This window comes from Suricata suricatta, chromosome 8 (genome assembly GCF_006229205.1).
Source record: "Suricata suricatta isolate VVHF042 chromosome 8, meerkat_22Aug2017_6uvM2_HiC, whole genome shotgun sequence".
Lineage (NCBI taxonomy): Eukaryota > Metazoa > Chordata > Mammalia > Carnivora > Herpestidae > Suricata > Suricata suricatta.
The window spans coordinates 37,551,437-37,577,868 of record NC_043707.1 but is presented as its reverse complement, the minus strand read 5'-3'; the positions used below and the strand labels follow the sequence as shown (position 1 = coordinate 37,577,868).

Sequence of the window (26,432 nt, the reverse complement as noted above, 5' to 3'; positions counted from 1 at the left end):
GGCGGGCGGGCGGCCTCCTTCCGCACCCGCCCCGGCTCTCAGTAGGCGCGCGTGGGGACCAGCCCGGAGGTCTCGCTGCAGCCCACGCCCATCTGGGCTCCGCGGCCCACCTGGGAGGAGGTGGCCGGCGGACACCGGTGTCAGCAGGTGTCCTGCAGAGAGGACAGGACACCTGTCACCTTGCAGGTCACCGTGCACGGGATAAAGTCCCTGTGTGTCAGGAGGCCAGGGACCCAGGAGAGCAGGTGAGGGGAGAGTTGGAGGGGACAGGTTACAAAGGTGTCCCCTTGTCTGCCTGCCTCTGCATTTTTTCAAATTCTTTCCATATTTTCCTCTTATGAAGGCAATGATTCATGCTACTACAAGCATATTGAAACTATCAGACCGAAAAATCATACCTTCTCTCCACCCCTACCCCAGGAAATTCTGAGCTAAACACTGTTAACAATCCCTTAGCATCCTTCCAGAATGGTCCCTTGTCTGTGAGAATACCAGGGGAGTGTCTGCTCCTTCTGATGTTTTGGTTTGGTTTGGGGTTGGCTGATTTATTTTCACTTTATGAACCTTCCTACTACCTCCCAAGTCTGTACATACAGACCCACTTCCTTCCTTTTCCATGGCTGCATCCTGCTCCAAGTTCGGCGGGACCATTGCGTGCCCAGCCGGTGGCGGGCTGAGGGGCCACGTGCTGTCTGCAAACGTTCAAAGTCACAGGCTAAACCCCTGCCTGAGTCCACCAGCACCTTTGCGAACGTTCCAAGTGGATTCACCTCTGGGACAAGGGGAAAGGCCTTTTGATCAGTGGCAAACCTGTGAACTTGACCTCTGTCAGGGCTGCACAGGCTTGCTCCCAGGACCCTGCCTGCCCACACCCTGGCCAACACAGGGGGGGCCCAGAAATTCCAGAACCTTGTCCGTCTTTTCCACAGAATGTGGCAACCCACTTTGGTTTGCATTTCTAAATCACTAGTCCTTTTGGGGGCTGGGGGCTGTACTTATTTTTTTTTTCCCAGTAGTCTCTACACCCAGCATGGGGCCTGAACTCATCACCCCAAGATGAAGAGTGTCAGGCTCTACCCGCCCAGCCAGCCAGGCATCCCATGGTGCTGTGTGGCTTAACTGTCACACATCTGTCTCCCCCTTCAGACTGGAGCCTTGTGAGCAAGGACAGATGGCATTTTCATGTCTGGGCCCCTGTGCCAGGGTCAGATTCCACCACCCAGCACACTCGAGAATGTTGCTTAAGGAAGATGTTAGCGAGTTACAGCTGTTGACCTGTTACCAGGCACCAGGCAGTAGGTTAAACCCTTTAAAATACTTGCTTATTTAATTCCCACTTTATGGGGAAACTGAGGCATGGGGCCATTCAATCACTGGCCCAAGGCTACACTTGGCTAATGCAGGTCAGGACCAGGATAAATAGACAACTGGAAAAGAGAGACACACACCCTGGTAAGGTGCCCAGAGAGGGGACATGGTTCCACCTGGGGGAAGAGAAGATGTGGAGGGACGGAGGGGCCACAGAGGGGCCTCGGAGGAAGAGCACGGGTGGGACAGGCAAGCACTTTCCACAGGAGGGAACCTCGTGAGCTGCCGGCTGGCCTCACCCTGTCGGGGGCAGGTCCTCTGCCTCCTCTGCTGTCCCGATCCACCAAGGAGGTGGTGACACAGTCCAGGGGGACGGATGACCCCAAAGGAAGCGAGAGCAACAAGGCGCGCCCCCCCCCCCAGGGTGCCCACTGGCTACGGTCAGGCTACTGGGGTGTGTGACAGCACAGCCTGCCCCTCCAGCTATCCCTGGTCTGCAAGGCCATGCTGAAGGTCCCTGAAGCCCAGTTACTCCAGCATTTTCTGAGCCCCAGCAGGGGCCTGGACGGCCCAGTGCCGCCTGCCTGTGGCCACACAACTGCCCTGAGCAGACAGCGAGCTCCTTAGGGGTGGGGCCTGCCTGCTGCACGTCCCCACGGCACACTGGAGCCCACGTACAGCTTCTCAGCAGGTGGTCTGCACGGGGACCTGGCATCTCACCCATCACAGCCCCACGGTGAGCCCAGGCCCCTGTCGGACAGGGAAGTGTCTCGGCACTGGCAGGGGCTGGCTCTCCCAAAGTAAGAGTGAAATGGACAGAGGATTCCAGGGATCAGGGCTGGTCCTGAGCCCCTTTGAGGGTATGGGCCCTGCCCGCAGCCTGGCACGTGGCCTCTCCTGACAGAGAAGCCACCTTCCAAAGGCTGGTGACAGGAGCCCTGCCAGGCTCCCCTCCCTGCACACATGCACAGCTCACTGCCACCTCCTCCTTGAAGCCTTCCCAGATGGCCCAGGTAGAATCCCTTAGATGAAATAAGAGACCCCCTCCCAGTGTCAGGATTTTGTCCATGGATCCCAGAACTCCTAGCTCCCAACCCAGAGTCTTGAGATGATGGGGCCAGAGCACCCTCGTTCTAACACCCCCTTGAGATCATAGGCCTGGGACACCCACATTCTAACACTCCTTTGAGGAGAACACAGAAGAAATCACCTCTCAACCATTTCCTGTCTTTTTAGCACCAAGTTCTTTCTATCCTACCAACTGCATGTCTAAGACCTCCAAAGCAGAAACTGGCATGACCACCAAGAACCCTTTATAGCCTATGGGGGCCCGTCAAGCCCTCTGCAGCGAGCGGCTTAGCAGCATGGGAATGCTGCGTGGCGTCTGTCCAGCACTTCTGCCATGTCCAGCCCTGACCAGGCGGTCGCTGAGGCAGCTGGAAGCCAAGGGAACCCTGGCTTGGCTGGCGAGCAGCAAGGAGGTATCAGATGGGCTGGGAAGGCACCACTGCTCTGGGGCTGAATCTCGGGCCTTGACATCAAGACCCTCCCTGGAGAGCAGGCCCTGGGATACCTGGGGGTCCGGGAATGCAGAGTGTTGGCGGACGCTGGACAGAGATCCCCTGGCCCAGCCACAGAGATGGAACCCCAAAGCTGAAGGCAGGGGTCCAGACAGGATGGAGAAACCAAGGCTGGTAGAGGGGAGGGTGGCGCAGCAGGGCCCTGAGAGCAGGGTGTCCAGCCGAGGCCCTGCTGGCGGGTGTGAGGTTTGCGGGGAGAAGGAGGCCCACTGTGGCACCTGGTGGGGACGGTGGCCCCTAAACAAAGGGTCCTGGAGGGCAGCGCCCCCACCCAGGACTACGGGAGTGTCTCTGCAGTGTCCTGCGTTCACCCTTCACGATGAATGGCCTCCCCAAAGCCACTGTGCCTGTGAACTGTGGATGTGGCCTTATCTGGGATGGGGGCTTTGCAAATGAGGGGTGGGCCCTCATCCAATGATCTTATAAAAGGGAGATTTGGACACAAACCCGCACCCAGGGAGAACTCTGTGTGACAAAGGGCCAAGAGGTCGGGGGGGGGGGGGGGGGGGGGGGGGGGGGGGGGGGGGGGGGGGGGGGGGGGGGGGGGGGGGGGGGGGGGGGGGGGGGGGGGGGGAGTGGCCTGGAGAAGCTCTGGGAGGAGCCTGGCCTCCATGGGGACCCCTCCAGAGCTGGGGGGCACGAACGTCTGCAGTTCTGAGCTCATGAGAGAACTAACACAGTAACAACAGTCAGGAAGCCGCTGGCCTTCGGGCACTCGTGCCTCCCCTGCTGCCCACGGCCTCTCCCCTCTCTGCCTCCTGCCCGCCCGCAGCGGGGACAGTCCAGGATATGTGGACCAATCTAACTTGATGAGAGATAAAAGCAGACGGGTAGGGGTCTGACCACCCTAGAGGCCCCGGGCCCAAGGCTAGGTACATTTTCTTCCCCTTGAAGCCAAAGGAAGCCCCAGGACGCTCCTTCCACATGCTGTCCGCTCTCACTTCTCCAGGTTCCCGCCTACAACCCTGGCCGGCCGCCCTTCCTGGGGCCATGCCTTCCTGTGGAACCCGTCTAGGGTCAGCTCCTCACGGGCAGGGGAGCCAGCCACAGCCACCAGGTGCTTCCACATGGCCGTCTGGGAAGGGCGACAGCCCAGATACCACATCAGAAGGCGGACGTCCCCAGAGATGACTGGGGGTGGGATTTAGAAACATGGTTTGTTGGTGTCCCATTGAGCAAGGGCACCTGGCAGTGAGAGGGAAGTGGGTGCGGAAGGCTCCCGAGCCTGCCCAAGGGCTGGGGCTGGGCAAAAGCACGACCCCCAATGCATGGGAGGCGCCTCCCAGGTGGGGTGGGCGCCATGGGTGGGGTCCTCTGGGGCTGTCTGCCACTTTCAGCCGTCAGGTTTGGGGAGGAGGGTGAGGTCCTAACTAGGACACTGGGGAAACTGGGACTTTGCTCTCTTTCCCTGACCCTGTCCCCTTCCAGCAATGACACGGAGCAGCAGGTCTTAAGTTCACATGCAAATCAATGCAGACAATTCAAAATCCACTTTAGAAGTCAATAATAAAGAAGACAAGTGACCCAGTTAAGCAACGAGAAGATGATCTGAATAGATGTTTCTCTAAGACCTACAAATGAACCCTTCGCACGCGGAGACACTCAGCACCGTCAGTCATCAGGAGCGTGCGAGTCAACCACTTCTCTCCCCTTCACACGCACACAGGCATGCATGCACGTGCACATGCACCCGCACGCACACACAGGTGCAAGCATGTGCACACTCAAAAGAACATGCGCATGCGAACACACACATGTGCACACACAGACATGCACATGGGCATATACCCAGGTGCGCATACACGCAGAGACACACATGCACACGCCACACACAGATGCACACATGTGCACATGCACACAGGCATACACACATGCATGCACACACACGCAGAAACACACAGGCACACACACCACACACAGGAACACAAGCACACATGCACACAGAGGTGCACACACTAGCGCACATGCACGCACACATGCACACATGCACAATGGTTGCAACTCCGAAACAGAAAGTAACAAGTGTGGTGAGAGTGTGGGACCCAAACCCTCGTCCACAGCTGCCAGGCCCGGAGAATTTGCAGCCACTGTGTGAGGTCTGGGAGGTCCGCCAGCGGTTAATCAGGGAATTCTCAAGTGCCCAGCAAGTCCAAGTACAGACCCAAGAGACATGAAGCCACATTCACGTACAACTTGTACATGCATATCCACATGATTCACGTAGAAATTCAATACTATTCACAACAGCCGCAGGCGGAAGCAAGCTGAGCGTCCATCAGACGGAGGACGGCCCACACACACTGTGGACTACTACTTGCGGAGCACTGACCCACACTACCACCTGGATGAGCCTGGAAAACATGGCGCTCAGTGGGATAAAGCAGCCACAGCAGCATACACGTCGTATTCCACTTGTGTGCCTGCTACTCACAGGCGTTCTCGCATTGCAAGTGTTTTCCTTTGTGTTGCAGCAAGAGCTCAGAGGCTCTGTATTTCTCATGTTTGATGTCATGGCCCCTGTGCTGAGCCTCCTGAATGAGGGAGTCCTGGTCAGCACCCTCACACATGGCCGATGTCACAGTCTGGGGCGAATGGGGAGGCACTGGGTCACACAGCTCATAATAAGGCTTCTCTCCGGGATCAAACCACAGGCCTGAGGACAGAGTAGAGCACAAGAGACGCCCACACCCTGCAGACCAAGGTGGCCAAGAAGCCTTGCAGCTTCACAAAGCCCAGTGCGGGGTGGGTATGAGAGCACTTCCCAGTTTATCAGGCTCCACATGCTGCAAATAGAGCTGACTGCCTCTGAGCGCATCTGCACGAACTGAGTGCTGCATGAACCAGCACATCAGGACAGGCCTCAGACAGGTGAAGTGGGCCAGGGCGTCTGAGAGAAGCTTTGTATTCCCAGAGGAGGTCCCTCTGCCCACCCTCCCATCCATCCATCCATCCATCCACTATTCATCCACCCACCCACCCACCTATCTGTCCATTATGTATCCACCAGTCCATCCATCATCTATCCATGAACCCATCCATCATCCATCCATCCATCCATCCATCCATCCATCCTTCCACCCACCGATCCATCCACCCACCCACCTACCTACCTATCTGTCCATTATCTATCATCCATTCACCATCCATCTACCCATCATCCGTCACCCATCACCTCTTCATCTAGGCAACTCATCCATCCAACATCTACCCGTCCTTCCGTCTATCTCTGTCTCCCCTCCTACAGGGTCTTCTGTAACATGACTGACACTCCTACCCGCCACTGAGATGTGCGATCTATGTTGTCACCTCAGATCTCAGTGAGGGTTGTGACTGCTCCATCCAGCAGAGGACACCAAGACACCACAGAGACTCTTGTAGCTTCAGCCTGGTGCACTCTCTCTGTCCCTCTGCCTTTGTCTCTGCATCTCTCCTTGGGAGCCTGCGTTTCCAGGTACAAAGCCTGGCTGCCAGCCACCGCACTGCAGAGACCATGTGGAGAGAGCTGAGAGACAGGGACACCCCAGCCACCAGAGGCCTCCCAGCTCAGGTGCCAGCCGTGCCCACGCAAGTAAGCGGCCTCAGGTGGGGTGGCCCCTAGAAGCATAAAAATCAAACCATAAAATGCTGTTCCTTGAAGGTAAGTTTGGGGTAGGCTGAACCCAGCAAGAGTTAAGGGGCATAGCAGTGGGAGGAAGAGGAGGGGGAGAGGTGGGGGCAGGGAGGAGGGAGGAGAAAGGGGATGGGAGGGGAGGGGAGGGGACAGGCCTGAAGGAGCAGGGTCCTCAGGAGACCATGGCCCTGGGTAGACAGCTGCAGCCAAGCACTGGGTCCCAGGGGCTAGAAGCCCCGAGGCCTGGCCTGAGCCCTCCTCCCAGCCCCCTCATTCACAGTGACCCACTTGTCCCCAGCAGGGTGTCCTCTGAGTGGAGCTCCTGCTTCCCTCAGATCACAGTTCGTGGGTGCAACGAGCCCCCTGCCACCCATCACTGACTCCCGTGGCGCCAAGCCCTCAGCAGGCACCTGCTCTGAGCCGCCGTGCCCTGTGTGGGGGAGCTGGCATGGGGCGGGGGTGGGCCGCTGAGCCCGAGCCCCCACCCTGGCTGTCAGGTCAGGAGGTCTGGGGCCTCAGGCATGCACTGCCCTGGTCCTGTGTGTAGCTCCCAGAGCATGGGGAGCAATGTGCACGCGGACCCCCCTTGGTGGTCCTCTCCAGCCACTGCGGTGCTGCCACCGTCCGGCAGGGGCCGCCACGCCACCACACTCTGTCCCTGTGCTGCTGCTGACCCTGCAGGTCAGTGGCAGGGAGAGCTGGTTTCCCCCTAGTGGTTGGCCCCTGCCTCTGCCCCATTACTGGGCTTTTGATATCGGGGACACAGTCGCCCAGCCCCCACACCCATCCCGGACCTGCTGTCCATCCAACACCGCCCACCGAGCCTCCTGGGCTCTGGGCCTCCTGGACCCTGCACCTGCAGCCCCGAGCTGCCAGCCTTGGCTTGGCCACACCGCCAGGGCCCACAGCCAGGTGTCCCCCAGCAGGCACAGGGCCGTCCTCTGCTGGGAATTGTGGGAGCTGATGAGGTCCCAAACTGGAAGTTGACAGGCAGAACGCTGGCCTGGAGGCTTTTGCCGCCCCCCCCCCCCCGCCGTTCCCTTGCCCCCCAGGTCACAGCGGAGCACACCTCTCAGGGTGGTGGGATCATCTTTGCCAACACATCCCCTGCCTCATGATCCCTGTGTCCCTTCTAAGGAACTTCCTGTCCTACTTCCTTCCCCTCCTCGAGCGACCCGTCCTGCACATGATGTGGCTGAGACAGCACTGCCAGGCTCTGGGGTCCCAGGATTTCAGGTGCATCTCTAGCAATGGGGGCCACAGACATGCACCCCTCTTCCTGCCCCCTGACCTCTGCGTGAGTTCCCCACGGGGATGCACTTGGGCCTCCTCAGAGCTCAGCAGCCCCCAAAGGTCACAGATTGAGGGGTGGGGCCAGAGACCCAGGCCCTGGGAATGGTCCACGTGACTTGAGCTAATGAGTGCCTGAGCCACGACAGAGCAGCTCCAGAGAAGGGCTAGGCACACTCCCTCTGCCAGGGGACGGCTCCCCGGCCCCAGCCCAGCGGGTGACCATCGATAACAGCTGGAGGGTGCACGCCAGTCCCTCGGCTTGGAGCACAGAAGCCGGCTCCAACCTAGGCCCATGTCCGTCCCAGGGCTGCCACTGGGTCCTGTGTGAGGCCTGCTGGCTGGCCAGGCCCCAACCATCTGGCTTGGGTGCTGAGCTCCATGCCTGCCCAGTGGGGCCTGTGGGGTTCCCTGCAGCCTCTGGCCCCCACCTGATGGAGACCCTGGAGAGGACTGCAGTCCCAGGCTGCACGGCCCCTCGCCCCGTGCTGCCCGGGGGCCCGCAGGCCCAGGAGAGGGCATGGACACAAAGCACAGGGGGCCGGGCCAGTACTGGGGTGGTCAGGTAGGCCCAGGGGGACAGGCTGTTCCTGGAGGAAGAAAGAGCCGCTCAACAAGATGCTGGAGGACCTCCCTGGGGAAGGGACGAGAGTCCTCGGATCTGCTGCTCTGCTTAACAAGTCGGCGGCACAGCTTTCTGGAGGTGAACGCAAGCTGGGCCTGCCCTGTCTGCCTTCACGGCTCTGGGTCCCGTTGGTCCAGCATCAGGAAGGGCCTGTCCCACCTCGATCTTGAACATCCCGGGATCTGCCCCTCCACACAGGCCAGCGGAGGGGTGTTTTAAAGCAATACTGCAGGTGCGCCTGGGGGGCTCGGTCTATTGAGGGTCTGACTCCTGATTTCAGCTCAGGTCATGATCTCCTGGTTCATGAGTTCAAACCCCACATTGAGCTCTGTGTTGACAGTGTGGATCCTGCTTGGGATTCTCTCCCTCTCTGCCCCTCCTCCACTCACAGTCTCTCTCTCTCTCTCTCTCTCTCTCAAAATAAATAAATAAACATTAAAAAACAAGCGGCACTAGCACCTCAGCAGCCCAGAAGCCGCCTCGGCTCTGCCTTCCTGAGCAGCAAACGAACCCCACACAATAGCAGTCCTGGGCTTCCTGGTGCTGGGGGACGCCCCAGGGCGCGTGGCAGGTGCAGCCACATGGTGTGTCCCCTAAGGAAAGCTGGTGGATGACGTCCTTCCAGGCCACCAGCAGGAGGGCCTGACAGCCCAGACTGATTGCCAGGCCTGGCCCCTTCTTCCCAGGAGGCACAAGGCAGGCGTGAATTTGGCTCCATTCTTCCAGGAGACTGGAGATTCGTAATTTTCCTTGCAGAACTAGGAGTCACTTCTGTGGAAGAATAGAAGGTTCTTCAATGCCTCTTGCAATAATAAAATCTCTGTCTTCTCGCCCGTAAATAACCTGAATCCAGACGCCGGGTGGGTGGAATGCCGGGCTCTGAACTCGCGCGCCCGGCTGAGACCAGGAGGAGGCAGGTGGCACAGACCAAAGGAGCCGGAGGCCGGTGTTCCCGGCTTCCTGTGGGGAGACTGGAGCAGACCACCAGGCCTCCCCTTGAGACTCCATCAAGCAAGCCCTGGGGACAGCAGCCCTGCCCCGCCAGCGCCCAGGGCCTCGCAGAACTGCGTGCCGGCACAAAATGGGCGCAGTGTTACCAGGGTTCATGCACAATATAAATTACAACCACAGATATGTAATTTATAGTTATATAAAATCACGACCAAACACAAGGAATTTTAAACTAACAACTGTTTCTATAAAAATGATACAAGCTTGTTATAAAATACAGCCGTAAAGAAAAATACACGGAGGAAAGCCACCTACGTCCAGAAGATCCCGCCACAGGGATGTGCGTCATGAGCACTCACCGCACGGGATCCCAGACCCCTCTTGCATCTATGTAAAAAGCAGAAACGTTGAGAGATGCTTTACAGGAACAGAGGTCTTGTCATACATGCAAATACCGGTTCTGACCTTCTGATCCTGTTTATTAAGCACACACCCATTCTCTGTGCCACCAGCGAGAAGCGGCTGCAAATCCAGTAACAAAGATTTCAGAAAAATACAGGATTTCAACAGCCCCAAGCAAGTTCCACCCATGACGGGCCGCTAGAGGGGAGACAGAGCCCCACAGCCTTTGGAAAGCTGCACGAGCAGCTTCCCGGCCTGCCCTGAGGCCCCGAGGCCCACCTGGTCCAATGCCTGGTCCCGGCCAGACCCTGTGAATCGGACTTTCCGGGTGTGCCTGGGTTATGGATGCTGAGCTAGCAGGTGGCCCTGGACTACCTGGGTCAGCAGTGTCATCAGGAGGGTCCTTGTAAGGAGGCAGAAGGGTCAGACTCGGGAGAAGGCGGGAGCGGGGAAGCAAACCTTGGAGGGCGGCCCTGGGCCCACAAGGCCACTGGCGCCAGAAGATAAGGAAGCAGCCCGCTGCCAGAGCATGGGAGAAATGCGGCCTATGGGCCCAGCGACACTTCTGCCCTGCGGACTGTCAGGTCACCACCCTGACTGTTTTAGCCGCCGGGTCTGTGGTGATTTAAGTGAGCACAGGACGCTCTGTGCAGGGGAGAGTCTCTGTTACTCTTGGTGGTGGAGGGACAGGGCCCCCGGGCGGAGGGAACCCCAGGGCTGCACCCTGAGCACTTCCAGACACGACCATGTGGCTGAGGCCATGGGCACATCCGGTGCGCCCACCCCAGGGGCCCACCCCGAGGGAGGCAGACCAGGGAGGGGCTCAATTTTGGGGACGGTGGCTGCGGGCCTCGCCCTGACCTCGGTGGCCAGTGCTCCCATCTCCTGCGCAAGGACACCTGGAAAGTGTCCTGGAGGTTGTCTGTGGCCACCTCTGAGCACCAGACGACCACTGCCCCGGTGGCTTTGCCCAAGCGGACACACGTCTGGCATGGACGGGACATTTGCGCCGTGCGTGCCACGTGGCTAGTGACTCCGATCTGGGAGGTCAGAGGCGATGCCGACTGCTGCTCCTCTGGAGAGAACTCGGCTGTCCAGTCCCCATTCCCGGCCCGAGACCACTCAGGCCACACTGCCTGCCTCGAAATCCACCTAACGCATTCAGAGCGAGAATGTACTCAATCGTGCATGCGCAACGTTCAACTCCACATATTTGGTGCAAGATACTTTCATCTTGAAATAGTTTTATTTTTTATTTTTTAATCTTTTAAAAAAGTGTTTACTTATTTTTGAGAGAGACAAGAGTGAGTGGTAGTGGGGCAGAGAGAGAGGGAGACACAGAATTCAAAGGAGGCTCCAGGCTCCAAGCTGTCAGCACAGAGACTGACGGCAGGGCTCAACCCACAAACTGTGAGATCATGACCTGAGCCAAAGTGGGTCACTTGACTGAGCCACCCAGGCGCCCCTAGAACTTCCAAAAATTTGCAAAAACAAGAGTAGATGTCCAACTTCCCCCAACTGCATCTTACACGATCACAGAACAGGAATCCAAGTGCCCCGGTGACCAACCTCAGGCCCACCACCGTCCATCCTGGTCTAGGACCCCCATGGCCGTGGTCTCCTCAGGCACCTCCTCAGGACCCGACACTCCTGCCTGGTCCGCACTGCAGGAGGCGTGTAGTCACTGTTTCCTCTCAGGGCAGTGGCCATGGGCAGGCCACCAGGTGGCGGCCACTCGCTTAAAGAGACCACCCCTTGCCGCTGTGGAGGGACTGCTGTCCCCATCGCCACCACAGGAGCTGTCCCTCTCTCGTTGACACGTTTATTCCATGAATTATTATTAAAATTGGCTGAATATTGAGTGCGTCAGGGAAGGGCAGAGAACAAGAAGAGAATCCCAACAGAACCCATGCTGTCAGCACGAGACCCGACGTGGAGCTCAATCCCATGATCCAGAGGTCATGACTTGAGCTGAAACCAAGAGTCAGACGCTCAAGTGACTGAGCACCACCCACCGCCCCCCTCCCGTCCCCTCCGTTAATTGTCTAGGAGTGTGGGCTCCTGGACAGTAATTTACTCTGGGGACCACAACCCATTACCGTATTTTGTTGCTCACACTGGCCCAGGTGGGGCTCTGTGGTGTGGAGGTGCCCCACCACTTTCCCAGGAACCCCTCACTTGCTGACACAGAATGGTCCAGGCTCAGCAGGGACTCTCAGGCTCTGGCCCTGGCGTCAGCTGTCCCCCCAGGAGCCGGCTTCCTACTGTCAGGAGAGGCGCTGGAGGCCAAGGAGTGGGGGGGCAGGGGTGCACCTGCTGCCCGTGCGCCCACCCACCCTGTTCCCCAGGGAGCGCACGTTCAGCGCTGGGCGGGCCAACTGCCCCCCAGACCACACAGCCTGTGTCCTGGGCCCTGCTGTGCGCGCTCTGAACTCGCTGCCAGCTGGCAGGGCCACCACCGAGGCTCCATTTCCTCACACCAACGACAGGAGGACACCTGGACTCTGAGCCACACCCCCCACTGCTGCCCCTCTTAGCATCTGGTCTCTCCCTCAATTTCGTGTTTGCACAAACGCACAGACGCCTCCAGGGTCCCGTGTCTTTCTCATTAACGTCACTAAAGATGCTCTGGGAGGCGGCCTTTGTGCCCGAGTCCCCCACGTCAGGCTCACTTCTGCACGGCCAGGACGGGCCTCTGTTCACCGCAGGCTCACCCACGTGGGCATCTGGGTGGCATCGGTGTCCTGTATGACAAATAACCCCGGGCCGTTAGCAAACACTAACCAGTTTCGTGGCTCGGCCTGGCTCGGTGATAGACGACACACTTCATCAACTAGACACGGACATAAGACCCGACAGCACAAGCAGAGCGGCACACAACGATGTTCAATGCCAACCGCGGTGGGACACCGGGGGCGCTCAGCCAGTCACATGGGCCCTGTGCACAAGGACTCAACAGTGGGAGGGACCCACTTCAGGGAGGCTCTAAGAGGGACCTGCCACCGAATGACGAGAAACAGGGACCTTACAGCAGAGGACTAGATGCGGAGATGCCTCCACCAGCCACGGCCAAGGAGTGGGTGGTGGTGACTTCCGGGAGCCTGGGCCCGGGTCATGGCTGGCTTGCCCCTGCCAGGGTCACCATCTGAGTGGGCACATGCCCAGCATTCCCCGACCCCCATCGTCCATTAGCTACACGGGGACAAAAGCCACCTGGCTGTCGGGCCCTGACCGCCACGCGCTCGGCTCCCGGTTTGTGGCTCTGAACCCCGGCCACGTATTGGAACCGCCCTGGTCCTGGCTCAGCACCTGGGTACGTGTGAGGGCTAACTGGTGGCGGGCAGTTCTGGTGAGTGCTGAGCGCTGCTGCCGTGGGCCTGGCCAGCGAGCCGGGCACCACAGCACCGCTGCCCTGGCGTGTGCTCGGGCCCCAGGAGCCCGTGGAGTGTGTGTGCATGTGCGTGTTCTGACACTGGACGATCATGTGTGCAAGCCCAACCACAGGGTCCTGACGTCCTGTTTTCTAGAGTTACAATACATGAGCCACTGAAATCAAATGCTTTAATGTAGACCCACACAGGTCAGAAAATGAGCCTCTGATGGAAATATCCTGGTGTTTCAGGCATTACCAGAAAAAAGTGAGTCAAATACATCAAATGCCAACAATCTCTCATTTCCAAGTTTATATTCTGTATTTTGTTTAAAAAAAAAAAGAAAGAAATGGGCACATAAGAGCACAAAAGGAAACCCTTTTGTCAGGAAAGTTTTCTGACAGTGTCTATGTGACGGGCTGGAGCTGCAAGCATTCAGTGCATCAGTTCTGCAAAGCTACAGACGGTGTCCCGGAGCCGGGTCCCCTTGTCACAGAGCCTGGTGTGCCCCTTGCGCAGCGGGCGTGCCTCGGCTCTCTCCCCTCCCACCCGCCCCAGGTCTCCCTAAGAACTCTCCCAGTGTAAAGATAAAACCTACCACCCCTGAGGGGAAATGAGACCTAAAGGGAACAATCATTTCTCAAAATAACCTGGGAAACATGAAGAGGAGACGCTTCCATCAAAGAGGGTGTTCTAGAAGAAGTCATAGCAACTAGCCGTAAATCATCAGGTGACTAGGTCACCGGACACGCTCCAACCTGGATGACCCAGCAGCCGGTGGACAGGCCTCTTCCCATCAAGAATTAGTTTCTGCCTCTGGTTTTCCATGGAGCAAATCTCCAAATCCCAGTTTTTCCAGGGGCTCCTGTGCCATCAGCTGCCTGAGTGAAGAAAACAGAGAGCACGGTCTGCACGGCCCTGCGCATTCACTCCCATCCCACCCACCTGAGGCAGTGGCACCGCTGAAGCCAGGCCCCTTTCTCCTCCCGGCCCCCCCAGGGCCTCTCTGGACTCCGGAGGGACAGCCACTGGCAGGACAGCGTGCGAAGCCCACCAGGTGCCAGTCCAGAGCAGACATGTCACCCCCCCAAGGGCTCCAACCTCAACCTGGGCTCCGGGGCAGGAAGCCCCGAGCACACGGGCAGGCCAGGTGGGAACAGGACAGACTACTTGGTAAAGGGACCCCTAATCAAGGCATGGGCTAGGGGCACCAACCACCTGCACAGCCAAAAATCCATTCCAAACCGGCGACTCCCCCAAACGTGAGGCCTAGCAGCCCGCCGCTGCCCAGACGCCCTGGCGGTGACGAGCACCTTGCGCTGTCTCACGGCCTCGGTCTTATAAACAGGTGAGCCAGACCGAGAAAGATGCCGGTAAGAAAACCATAGGGAAGGAATACGCTTACAACACCGACCCGCACGCGTCAAACAGGCTGCGCGTAAAGTGGACCCACCCCATTCACGTGTCACTACACTGTCAGCACTACCTGTGACCCAGAACACTCAGACACGTGGTGCCCCGGCTCCATCTCCTCTCACTGCCGTCCCAGGCCCTGCGCCCTGTGGCTGGCCAGTAGCTGTGACCTGTCCTGCTCCCTCTCTGTGCCTCGGTGTGTGCCAGCACCCCCCACCCTGTGTCCACTAAGTCCCACATGGAGCCCCTGCTGGGCTCGAGCCTCCTCCATCTGGCCCCTCACCACCCACACTCCAGGGAAAGAGGGCCTGGTTTTCATTCTGTCTTATTTAGGGCGGCAGTGTTGGGGGGGATAAGACCAACCCTCAGAGGCCATCTGCCCACCCTGCTTGCTGGTGGGAGCCCCACGCCCCTGCAGAAACCACCTGGCTTGGCAGCAAAGGGGACACCCATCACTTGACGCCATGTCCCCCCACACAGCACTGAGCTCACACACTCCCCACAGGCTCGGCAGGCCAGCACAGGCAGCTAGGGTCCAGTGAGCATGCTGGGAACCAAGGGACAGTGCGAGTCACCTGGTTGGATGGCCCACCTTCTGTAGAAACACAACACCCCGCAGAGGACCTCCACCCAAGTGTCACAAGGGCTGTCCAGGCCACCCCACTGACAATGAACTGTGTGTTCAGAGCACGTGCACTTGAGGGCACAGGCCGCAGGGACGGGGTGGGGGGAGGTGCCATGCTGCGGGGACAACGTCCCTGCACCTGGGTGTGCTGGGCAATGTCCCTTACGAAAAGCTGGACCCCGCTAAAAGGTGGGAAGTCCACTTGTAGACCAGACCGACAGTGTTCTCTGTGTCCCCAGAAGAGGCGGACCAACCAGCCGGGCCCGAGAGGCGGTCTCGCTGCCCGCACAGCGCCTCCCAGGTAGAGCTGCACCAGCCGGGCCTTCGTCCGGGACTCTCGGCCGCCGCCGCCACACGCGCTCTGTGAGGAATGCGGGCAGCCATGGAGCGGGCACACTGCCCTTAGACAGCCACTGGCTCACGGGGCAAGAGGCACCTGGCCCAGGACGGGCCACCAGCACGCACTCAGACCCACACACATGGTCAGCGAGCTCCGGAGACCGGGAAGCCCTCGTGTCTGAAAGGGGTGGGGACTGGGAAACGGGAGGGGGGTGGGGGACAAGGCAACAAGGCCCCCATGAACAACAGCAAATATCTGGGGCCGAGCGGCAGTTCAAGGGCCCACGTCAGGCAGACGCTGCCAGCGGGAGCCACCACCTGTGATGTCGCCGTGCTGGCCGGTGACAAGCCAACAGGAGGCCCCAGAGGCCAGTGCACACAGCCTGGCAGACAGCTCCGGGGTGCAGGCCTGTCCCCGTCACGGCCGCCGTCAGTGTCCCACACGCTCCCCTGCTCCAGCATGGCCACGGCCCGTGAGCTGGCAGCAAATCCAGGCCACTGAACCCGAGGTGTCACTTCTCCCTCAGGGAAATGTCCCCAGAATTGCGACCCAGAGTCACTACAAGTTAAGCTGGTGGCAGCCTGAAGTCTATGCCAGTGGGACTCACATGACGCTCCTTAAATCCAAGTGAGGAAAACAAAGATCAATCTTCACCACATCTTGGCCAACAGTCCTTAACATGGACCTTGGACCACACAGCAGTCAGCAGAATGGCCCCCAGAAGATGCCCCCATCACTGGGGCCCGCGACGGGCACCTTAGGCAGAGGGGGATCGGGCCTCGGGTCCCTGGGCGGACTGTGCCACATCACAGGACCCCTTCATCAGAGTGCCTGTGCCGGCTCCAGTCAGGACAGGAGAATGACGCGCCAGAGACACAGCTTCACCGGCCGAGCGACTCGGGCGCCTCTAGAAGCTGGAAAGGAAGCGGTTCCGCCTGCGGTGTCCACAGGAGCACAGCCTGCAGGACCCTTGTCAGACGTCTCGCTGCCAAACGCCAGTGTGCTGGCGGCACCCCAGGACACGAAGGAGTGGGCGAGCGGCGCTGGGAGCACGGGGAGCGAGCGGTGCTGCTCCAGGCAGGCCCGATGGGAAGGACCTGTATGTTAGGCAGGGCCAGCAGGGAGCAAGGAGGAAAACGCTACGAGATAAACAAGACACGGAGCGAGAGGCCCTTTCTACAGGCGTGAGTCTTCACGAGGCCCGGCTCCACGCGAGGACACAAAACCCAACAACACAACTGTCATCAAGCTCTGATGCCTCCCCTTCAGAAAGGGGCAGCGCAGATCTTTAGGGCCCGAGGCTCTCCAAGGACTGTGCGCTGGGCCTCCTCCAGGGGAGCCAGGAGCCTGGCCTGCATCCCCGGGCATGCAGCCCATGGGACAGGAACCATTTGGTGTTTCCTTGCCAACAGTCTTCCCTGATTTAACAATTCTCCCGCTGAGAGTGTGACCCACATCCAAACCACATACACACTTCCTGCCGGGCTAAGGCGGCCTGAGCCCTCAAGAGGCAACTCTAAAAACCCACCATAGTCCAGTTTTTTAAAAAGATGCTTGGGGGGAGGGGCATCTCGTGGCTCAGTCGGTTGAGTGTCCAACTTTGGCTCAGGTCATCATCACACAGTTCAGGAGTTCAAGCCCCACATTGGGCTCGGAGCACACAGCCTGCTTCAGATCCTCTGTCCCCTCTCTCCGCCCCTCCACCTTCCCTTTTAAAAATAAACAACATTAAAAATAAAAGATGCATATGAACATACATGGGGTAAATAACGTCTGGGATTTCAGCACAAAAGGAAAACGGAATAAAAAAGGTTTATGAAAAGGGGGGAGAGAAAAAAATATGCAAAAGTTCAATACTGAATCTGGATGGTCATGGACTTGAAAACCACCCAAAAGTCTACAGCCAGAATCACCGGCCAAGTCAAAAACACACCTGTCCGTACCCCCTACGTTGATCTTAACGTCACCAGACCAAGCAGAGAAGCCACTTGAAATAACGGAACCCACGGAGAGGCCAACTGACCCCCCAGCCCCGTCCCCACTGACCTCAGGGCAGGCCAGTCTTCAGAAGCTATGCTGAGCACGGTATGGCTGAGTGGAGAGCAGGCAGCCCACTTCCAGGGTCAAATGGGGAGAACCCTTCTGTCGTCCTTAGCCAGACAAGGCAGGAGCCTCTCTGGGGGCCCAGATGGGCAACCTCTCTGGCACAACTCTAGCAGGAGTGGCTGCCCGCGTGTGCCAGGCCCAGCGGTCACTGACCTGCTCACACCGTCACACGTAGTCAGAGCCCTCTGAGCTCTCCACAAAGGTGGCAGCACCAAGAGAAGTTCACTTTGTTTTTGAACCGTGTATCTCTTTAAAGGACAGTGATCTAAAGGCGCCTGGGGGGCTCAGTTGGTTGTGTCCGACTTCGGCTCAGGTCATGATCTCAGTTTGTGAGTTCGAGCCCCGTGACGGGCTCTGTGCTGACAGCTCCGAGCCTGGAACCTGTTTTGGGTTCTGTGTCTCCTTCTCTCTCTGCCCCTCCCCCACTCACACTCCGACTTTTTCACAAAACTGAATATTAAACACATGGATGCCAGCAATGTGCTAGAACAAGATGGCAAGAGCAGGCCTAGGGCCTCACTCGAGGGCCACACTCCCAAAAGGGTCCACCCCAAGGTCCCAGCCCTCAATGCACCTCTGGGCCTGAAAAACCACAAATAATTGTGCCCGGAGGGAAATGTCAGAGTTTGTTATGGGAAAACAGCAACGGGGCTCTGACTGGCGTGGTTTATGTGATCCCATCTTCAGACAAAGCCTCGTGAAGACTGGATTCCTGGCTGAGCTAATGAAGGGCTCAAAAAGCAGAAAAAAGTTCCTACCCCCACCACGTGATTATACCCTGCATGCTTTTCCCCATTAGGGATTAGAATAGTTCTTAAGTAAAATCTCAACGAATCACAGTCAGAAACATTTCTGTTTCACTTAAAAGTGAGTGCTGGTAAATCCTGGTCAGGACAGAGCCAATCCTCCATCTTTCATCATTTCTGAGATGGCCTATTGTCTCCCCCGTCACGTTTCAAGCACTGCCGAGCTTATGTGGAAAAAAACAGTATTTTTATGGTCTGGGAATGTGTGAGGAAGAAACTATGTGCCCACACCCTGCAAATCTTTTCACTCCGTCAGCACTTCCGTGATGTACAGCTCTGAAACCTTAATGACAGGTCAGCAGCTCCCAACTATGGGGAGAACACACTCGGAGGAATGCAATCCCTGAGACGGGCTCGCTCAAGGTACGGTTCCCAGGACTGTGAAGCCTTCAGGGCCAGTAGTCCAGCCTCCGCTCCAGGGGTGAGCCATTCTACCCTTCTGCAAGACAAAGGCACAACCGGGGGGCGGAATGAGGCCCGCTGCAATGACCTCTTGGAGAAAAACAAGGTCTCCACGGGAGTCCTGGAAGGTTCAAGAAGTCGTGATGGCCAGCAGGCACTTGCCTCTGCATTCGGCATTCTAAGTAGTCCTTCGACTCATTTCTGCACAAGGCATTTTCGAATCTGTTGTCGCGGAGACACTTCATGAACTTCTCCTTAAAGCTTTTACATTCGCCTGGAACGAAAAGAGAAACAGCATCTCTTTTTCAAGTGAGCACACGACGTGGGCAGACCGCACGCGCGCGGGTGGCAGTCCTTCCAGAATGAGCCTCCTGCACCCCGACGCTGGAAAGGACGAGGCTTCCGCGAGCTCCACGGTGGGACGGCCTCACCGCCGCTGCCCCCAGTGTCTGGGACGCCGCGGGAGAAAGCGCTGGGTGAGAGGGAATCTGAGGACCCACTGTCGAAGCCTTGACTCTGTGTGAGGCTCACCCCAAATCCAGACTGGCGGCCGCCACTGTGCGGGGCCGGGCGCGGGTCCCCGGACAGCTGGCTCCCTGGAGCCGCTCCAACGCGCTCCCTCGGGGCGTCCTCCGCACACTGTCGCCCCTGGTCCCGAAGGCCCGCCCTGTCTCGTTCCCTCCCTCGGGGATGATGCGGTGGCCGCGAGGAGCCTCAGTTTCCCCACCTGCACCGCGTGCGGACGCCAGCGCCCACGGGGCCGCACGGCGCCACCAGAGGAGACTCACGACCCCAGACCCGGCTCACCAAAGTGATCCAGCGGGAAGCTGCCTTTGTCCGGGGGCCGCGGCTGGAAGCTCTTAGACCCAAAATTCATGGCCGTTGACATGATGGCGGCACCGGTGCCCTGGAATAGAACGCGCGCCGAACGCAGGGCGGCTGGTCGTGCGCCGAGCAAGTCGAGCGCCGAGCGGCCACGGGCGGCAAGCCCCGCCCCCTCCCACGCTGCAGGGTCCTGTCCCCGCCTCGTAGGCCGCACCCATTATTGAACGGGCCCCTCTCCGCCGCAGAGACCAGGTCCGTCTTTCCACACAGGCCCCGCCTGAGCTGCCCCGACCCCGCCCTTCCCCCATCAGGCCCCGCCCCGCGCTACAGGCCCCGCCCCCACCCCGAGGGGCTCCAGAAGACCCTGATCCAAGCTGCTCTGCCTGGTCCTTGCGGGTCTGACCCTCACAGCAACCCAGGGGCTGAGGCCGGCGTTATATCCTTATGAGGAAACGGAAGTCCAGAGAGGCTGGGCTTTACCCAGACACACAGCTTCAGTCCGAAAGAAGCCCGGGGGCGAGTGCACTCACCCGGCTGTGCAGATGGCGGTGCATCCCCAGGTGTCTGCAGGGCTTCACCTGGTGAGAAAGGAGTTAGGGCCCCCACAAATACCACACCCTGGGCAGCTTCAGCCACGAAACGTGATCGCTCTCGGTTCTCGAGGTCAGATGTCCCACACGGAGGTGTGGCGGGGCTGGCTCCTCCTGATGCTTCTGGGGACACCGGCTCCAGGCTGCCCCCGCTCCCAGCTGCAGGTGGTTTGCAGCAGTCTTCAGGGCTCCTGGGGCGTTGGGCCTTGGCATCCCCCTCCCATGGTGTCCCCCTGTGTGTCTATGTTCAGACGCCCTCCTCTTGTAAGGACACCGGTCAGAATGGGTTAGGGTCCACTCTCATGAGTTAACTGTAACTAATTACATCTGCAATGACCCTGTTTACCAAACAGGTCACCTCCTAAGGTACCGGGGCTAGGACTCCCTACATATGAAATGGCGGGGGAGGGGTGGTCAGTTCCACTTAGAACTGAATAAAAGTGCATCATAAACAGGTCAGCTCTGGCAACCACATCTTATTGTTGCTATGGCTACAATAACAACAGTGAAAGGGCTCAGTGGAGACCCCAGCTCTCCCCGGCAGATGCTCCTCCCAGCCCCGTGGCCTGGGCAGCCACCCACTTCTCCACTTTGGCATCTGAATTTCATCTGAATGGAGGAAATGGGTCACTGCCCTCCACACCAGCACACCTGCGCTCTGTGATTCTCCCGTGAGCTCCAATCTTCATCCATGCATCCTCTATACTGTGAGGACCCAATGTGCCAACCACATGCCAGGCCTTGGAGATAAGCACATTGGGTCCTCACGACACAGCACTCACCAGCTGACCACCCCCCTCCTGGGGCTCCAGACGTGATCCTGCACCACGCCTAGGTCTAATGCCAGGAGAAGGAGCAGATTCCAGCCACTGAAGGGCCCTGCCGAGGAGTGCTGGGCCACCAAGGCCTCACAGCCCCTCCTTAAGTCCTGCCCTGAGGTGTCCACAGCTCCCTGCAGGCTGGGTCCCCAGCACACCGGCGCCTCTGCAGGGCACAGCGCGGGCTCTCTGTGTCTGACGCAGCGTTCAGCTGTGTGTGCAGCGCCAGCAGGGAGCAGGGCCTGCTGTCGTTGGTAGGGCCGGTTGGGGGTCCACAGGGAAAGCTCAGTCCAGTTGCTGGGACCCTGATCAGCCCAGTGGTCTGGACGCACTAAAAACTACAAAAGGAAAACTGCACCTTGATCTTGTCACATAAAAGACCCTTTACTGCGACTAGAACCAGGGGCCTCACTCTGGGTTATTCATTAATATGTTTCCAGGGTAGTGAACAAAAGACACTTTTATTACCCAGCAATTAGCACTTTTCCACTTGACTAGATCACACTGCCTAGCAGTAAAAAGGACAGCCCAGCCCCCCAAGGTTGCCTGCAGCCTCTGTCCAGCGGCCCCGAGGGACCAATGAAGCACTGGAGGCCTGGTGACCTAGAGGTGACAGCCAGCTTTTAAGTGACATGTCTGTACTTGGCAAATGATTCTTGCTCTATAAGAGCTATCTGGCTGGGAGGGAAGGCACATGCGGTTCCTGCAACGGTGCCTGGCCCACGGTGGGTGTTCAGTTAGTGGTATTTGTTAAAAAAAAAATTCTTTTTAATGCTTATTTACTTTTGAGAGACAGAGACAGAGTGTGAGTGGGAGACACAGAATCTGAAGCAGGCTCCAGGCTCTGAGCTGTCAGCACAGAGCCTGACACGGGGCTCAAACTCATGGACCACATGAACTTAAGTCAGAGGCTTAACCGACTGAGCCCCCGAGGCACCCCTCAGTTAGTATTTGAAGGATGATCCCAGTTAGGCAGTGTTCTTACCTCATCTCACACACAGAGACACACAGGCATGTTAAATTCCTTGTTCAAGGTCCCGCAGCCTGTGTGTGAGCTATCTACCTCTGTGTAACAAACAGCCCAAACTCAGAGGTGTCAAACAGCAATCATTAGCTTTGCGCAAGAACTTGACCTTTGGGCTGGCCTTGGTGGAGAAGGCCCACGTGGCATCGGCTGGGGTTACTCAACCTCAGACTGAGACCCTCCCCCCGCCTTTAAGACGGTGCACTCCTGGGGTTGGGAACACTGCCTCTATCATGGTCAAAAGCCCCCAGCCAGACACGCAAGGGCCGGAGCCGGCTCTCGATGGCGAGGAGGGCAAAGTCACACTCTACGAACAGCCCCTGGATCGAACCTTCCCTGAAACTGGGTATCACTGGTCTTTCCACTTCAATAAATTCTGCTCCCAAAGTATACTTTTCAGAAGGCTGAAACATCGTTCCAGTGGAAATATGAACTGCCCATGTGCCAGAGTCTCATTTAATGCATGGACGGAGGAGTCTGGCCAGATGGCAAAGCTGGTTTACAAGAGGGGCGCCACGACCCTAATATACCCGCATGCAGTCGGTGGAAGGGAAAGGGTGCCAAAGCTGACCGTGAAGCTAGGCCTGGAGCAGGTTAGAATCTCCCAGGGCCCTAAACCATCGCCTCCGGGACGAGGTTTTCGGCCAGCCAGAAATGAGCTGTGTTTTACAGGAAAGCCAGTCACTGGCAGCTTTTCTGCTTTCTCCGTGTGAACGCCCAGCTGGAGGGCACCTGCGCTGGGTCAGTAACAAACAGGAGGCCAAATACAGCGGAACAACACTCAGGTAGACTGGCTGGATGGTGACTTCGAGACTCTATGAAGGGACACAGTGTCACTCATTTGCCTGATTCCCGCCTACTCCTTATAGGAGTCCTGGGGCCACTTAACAAAGCACCAAAAACTGGGGGCTTAACCACCAGAAAATTGAGACATGAATTTCAGGAGAGGCCATTCCACCCAAGACACTGCTCCAGACAGTCTGGGGTGTTTTTTGGTTTTGGTTTTGTTCTTGTTTGCCTGTACAGTCTTGGCTGGCACAGAACGGTCAGGTTCGGATGCTATGAGACATGGAGGCAGGTCCCCGTAGGTGGTTGGAGGGTTCTTTCTGGAGCCCAGGAGGTGTGGGCAGGGCCTCGAAGCTCAGGAATGTGGAACTTGAAAGTTGTTCTTTGTGCAGAGAAAATCGGTGAGCTGGCCTTCACAGGAGGCCTGGGCAGGTACGAGAGGGGCAGAGTGGAGCCCAGAAACCCCCACCCCACCTAGGCATCAGAGCAGCCTGGGAGGAGACCTGTGGGCCCCTGGGAAGCAGGCCGGGAGGCTGGGGCCCCTCCCGACGCCACCCACAGGGGTGTGGGTCAGTGGGTAGGACGGCGGGGAGGTCTGTCTGCCAGACTGTGATGAGGAGCAGCCCCTCGGCTCAGGGATCCCGTTCTAGGAACTGATTTTACAGCATCCCATGCAGCTGAGCACAAAGAAATAGGCACCCAGGATGTTTCTGACCCAGAGATAGAACCACAGAGAGGAGACGTGCTAAGAGGTGCAGAGGAGGAGGCTGCTGTCTGATCCTGCCATGTTGTCCCCTCAAATAAAAAGCAGCTGAACAGAGGGAGGGAGACCGGGCAGGAGAAGGCAGGAACGTCCGAGGTCTGGAAGGTGGTGAAGGCAAAGGCTTCCTGCCTGTCTACACATCTCAGCTCATGGAATCTTATGCTTGCACAGGAGCTGTTTGCTACATTAATAAATAACCAAGAAAGGCACGTGATGACCGGGCCAAGTGTCTCCGGAAGGATGTGAAGGGGGGCTCGGCGGCCCGTGACTCTGCTGGCGGGACTCCCTGGGGTGCGTGTCCACTATTTAAACGGATAAGCATCCCAACAAACGCTGCTTTAGGAGAAAGCATGCAGTGGGGGAGGGGGGGCATGGAAGCCATGTCCCGGTTGCCACACGTGCACAAAGGGGCGGGTCTGCAGGTGAGACCTCCCCCCAGGCCGGGCTGGCCAAGAGGGACGGGCATCCAAAGGATGGAGGGGCAAGCCGGGTCCTCCCCGAGAGCCCAGGGGGAGCGGGGGACCGCTCACCAGAGTGTATTTGTAGTGTTTGAACTTCCGATTGATGGATGGTTTTGCACAGCCCCAGGACTCAGGCCAATTCGAGCCGTGGGGCCCCCAGGGACCTGAGCAGGATCTTTCCGGGTGCTGGGGGGAGTGGTGCGGGGGCGAGGAAGTAGCCCTTTCTAGAAGTTGCCAAGGAAAGGCTGTGGCGGGGCAGGATGGGGGAAGCAGGCACGGGAAGAGCAGCGGGAGTGGGGGGGTCGCAGGGATGGGGGTCTCGGGGAGGGGCGACCCGAGGCCTGACTGGCACCATCTGGGAGGTCCACCATATCCAGGTCTCTGCCCTCACGGAGAACGGACCCTGAGCCCATGGACCCTGAGCCCGCCCAGAGGGGAAAGGGGCAGACCCTGCGGGCTGACTGCACAGGCCCTGTCCACGCCCTCATCCAAGACTCTTCTGGAACCTTGTCCCTCCCACATGCTCTTCTCCTTCCTTGGATTTAAGGCAGCCTCAAGATCCCACCTGGGGTGACAAATTGCATGACACCAAGGCTAGGTCACAGGTCACAGGCTGTGGTTTCTGATTCTCAAATATTTACTCTTAAAGCTTAAAAACACAGGTTTATCATGTTTGCAGAGGTGAGGGTCTGCCATGGCCCTCCCTGGGCCCTTGGGCCCCTGCCCAGCCAGTGGCCAGGAGCCCCCATGAAGCTGTCGCCATGTCTCACCTCCACTGCCCCGTCCTCCCAGCCCTGAGCCTGCCGACAAGCCAGGACAGCGTCCCTATTTCAGGATCGGCTGATGAGGAATTCCAGTTTCCTGGCCGACCTTAATCTCCTTTGCGCCGAGCCTGGCATTTCCAGGCGTTCTAAAACCCGTGGAAGGGTTCATTACTTTGCCAGTGTCCCTGAGCCCCTGCCGGTGAGGCTCTGAATTCTGCACTGTGACCCCTGTGTCCCCATGGCCTGTGCCACCCTGGGTGTCCACACTGTGTCCCCATGGCCTGTGCTGCCCTGGGAGTCCACACTGTGACCCCTCTGTTCCCATGCCAGTGCCACCCTGAGAGTTCACACTTTGTCTCTGTGTCCCCATGGCCTGTGCCACCCTGGGTGTCCACACTGTGTCCCCATGGCCCGTGCAGCTCTGGGAATTCACACTGTGACCCCTCTGTCCCCATGGCCTGTGCAGCCCTGGGAGTCCCACTGTGACCCTGTGTTCCTATGGCCTGTGCTGCCCTGGGAGTCCACACTGTGACCTGTGTCCCTGTGTCCCATGCCACCCTGGGAGTCCACACTGTGACCCCTGTGGCCTTGTCACCTGAGCTGCTGTGGATATGATGTCTGGTTCTGGCAGGACAATGGGGACAGGAAACAGGTGTAGAGCCAGGGCTGGGACTACCGTGGGAGGTGCAGGAATATGGGGGATGGCACTGTGGGGACGGTCACAGGGCTGTGGTGTTGGTAAAACCTGCAGAGCCACACCCTGAAAAGGCTGGGCTTCACTGGGCATAAATTCTACCTCCATTTACAGGAAAGGAGTCCTGCCAGGTGGCTCACTGAGGCCCCAGCCCGAGACCTGTCCCCAGGCAGGCCTGGCACTTTGGCCCCCCAGGACCACAAGCAGGGACACTGGGGCATTCTGTTAGGCACCCCCAACTCCCTCTTTCTGGGGCCTGGATGTAGGGGGGCCCTTGACACTCATGTTGCCTGGAGAGATCGGCAGCCAAGCCCCCAGTTCTGTCCTCATGGATGGGATTTGACTCCATTGACCCTGACTTCCAGCCCCGGAGGCCGGGCTGCAAGAAACTCTGGGTGGCCTCGCCTGGGCTTACTCAGTGCCCAGGGGCCTGCTGGCCACATCCACGGTCACACACCACTGGCTCTGCGCACACTAAACCCCAGGAAACACCTCATGGCCAGGCTGCCCACAGGGCAGGGTCTGGTTCCTGAGTCTGAGCCTCTTACTACCACACCCCTGCCCTGCTGAGCAGCTGGCCAAAGTGCTGGATCCCCAGCTCTGCGGTGGGTGTGTGGGGGCCCGCCCTGAGCCCCACTGCCGCTGCTCCCCGAGCTCCAGCCCCTCTTCCTCTTCTGAGAAGTGGGGTGAGCTACTCAGCGGCCAGGAGCAGCTTGAGGTCTTGCAGTAAAACACCAGAAACAGGCTGAGTGCAGACCTCGTGGAGGCAGCACCCTCCGGCACCCAGCCTCGTCCTGCAGGCAGCAGCACCCAGGTGGCTCCCAGGGGCCCAGGCCTCACCCACCTGAAGGAGAAGGCCATGGAGGATAGAGCCCTCC

The 26,432-nt window shown here is 58.5% G+C and overlaps 1 protein-coding gene across 2 annotated transcripts; it reads right to left on the bottom strand.

The window, feature by feature from the left end:
• Positions 1-13,310: 13,310 nt before the first annotated feature.
• LOC115299268 (cytochrome c oxidase assembly protein COX19) lies at positions 13,311-20,632 on the bottom strand. 2 transcript variants are annotated; one of them, XM_029948633.1, is made up of 4 exons: positions 20,185-20,612; positions 19,637-19,736; positions 18,992-19,103; positions 13,311-14,018 (listed from the first exon to the last, which is right to left on the bottom strand). In XM_029948633.1, exons 1-4 carry the CDS (start codon positions 20,206-20,208, stop codon positions 13,934-13,936), a joined length of 321 nt encoding a protein of 106 aa, XP_029804493.1. In that variant the 5' UTR covers positions 20,209-20,612; the 3' UTR covers positions 13,311-13,933. The 2 variants fall into 2 exon arrangements, with proteins under 2 accessions (XP_029804493.1, XP_029804492.1); XM_029948632.1 differs by lacking the exon at positions 13,311-14,018 and adding an exon at positions 18,593-18,866 and having other exon boundaries at positions 20,185-20,632.
• Between the last annotated feature and the right edge of the window lie 5,800 nt (positions 20,633-26,432).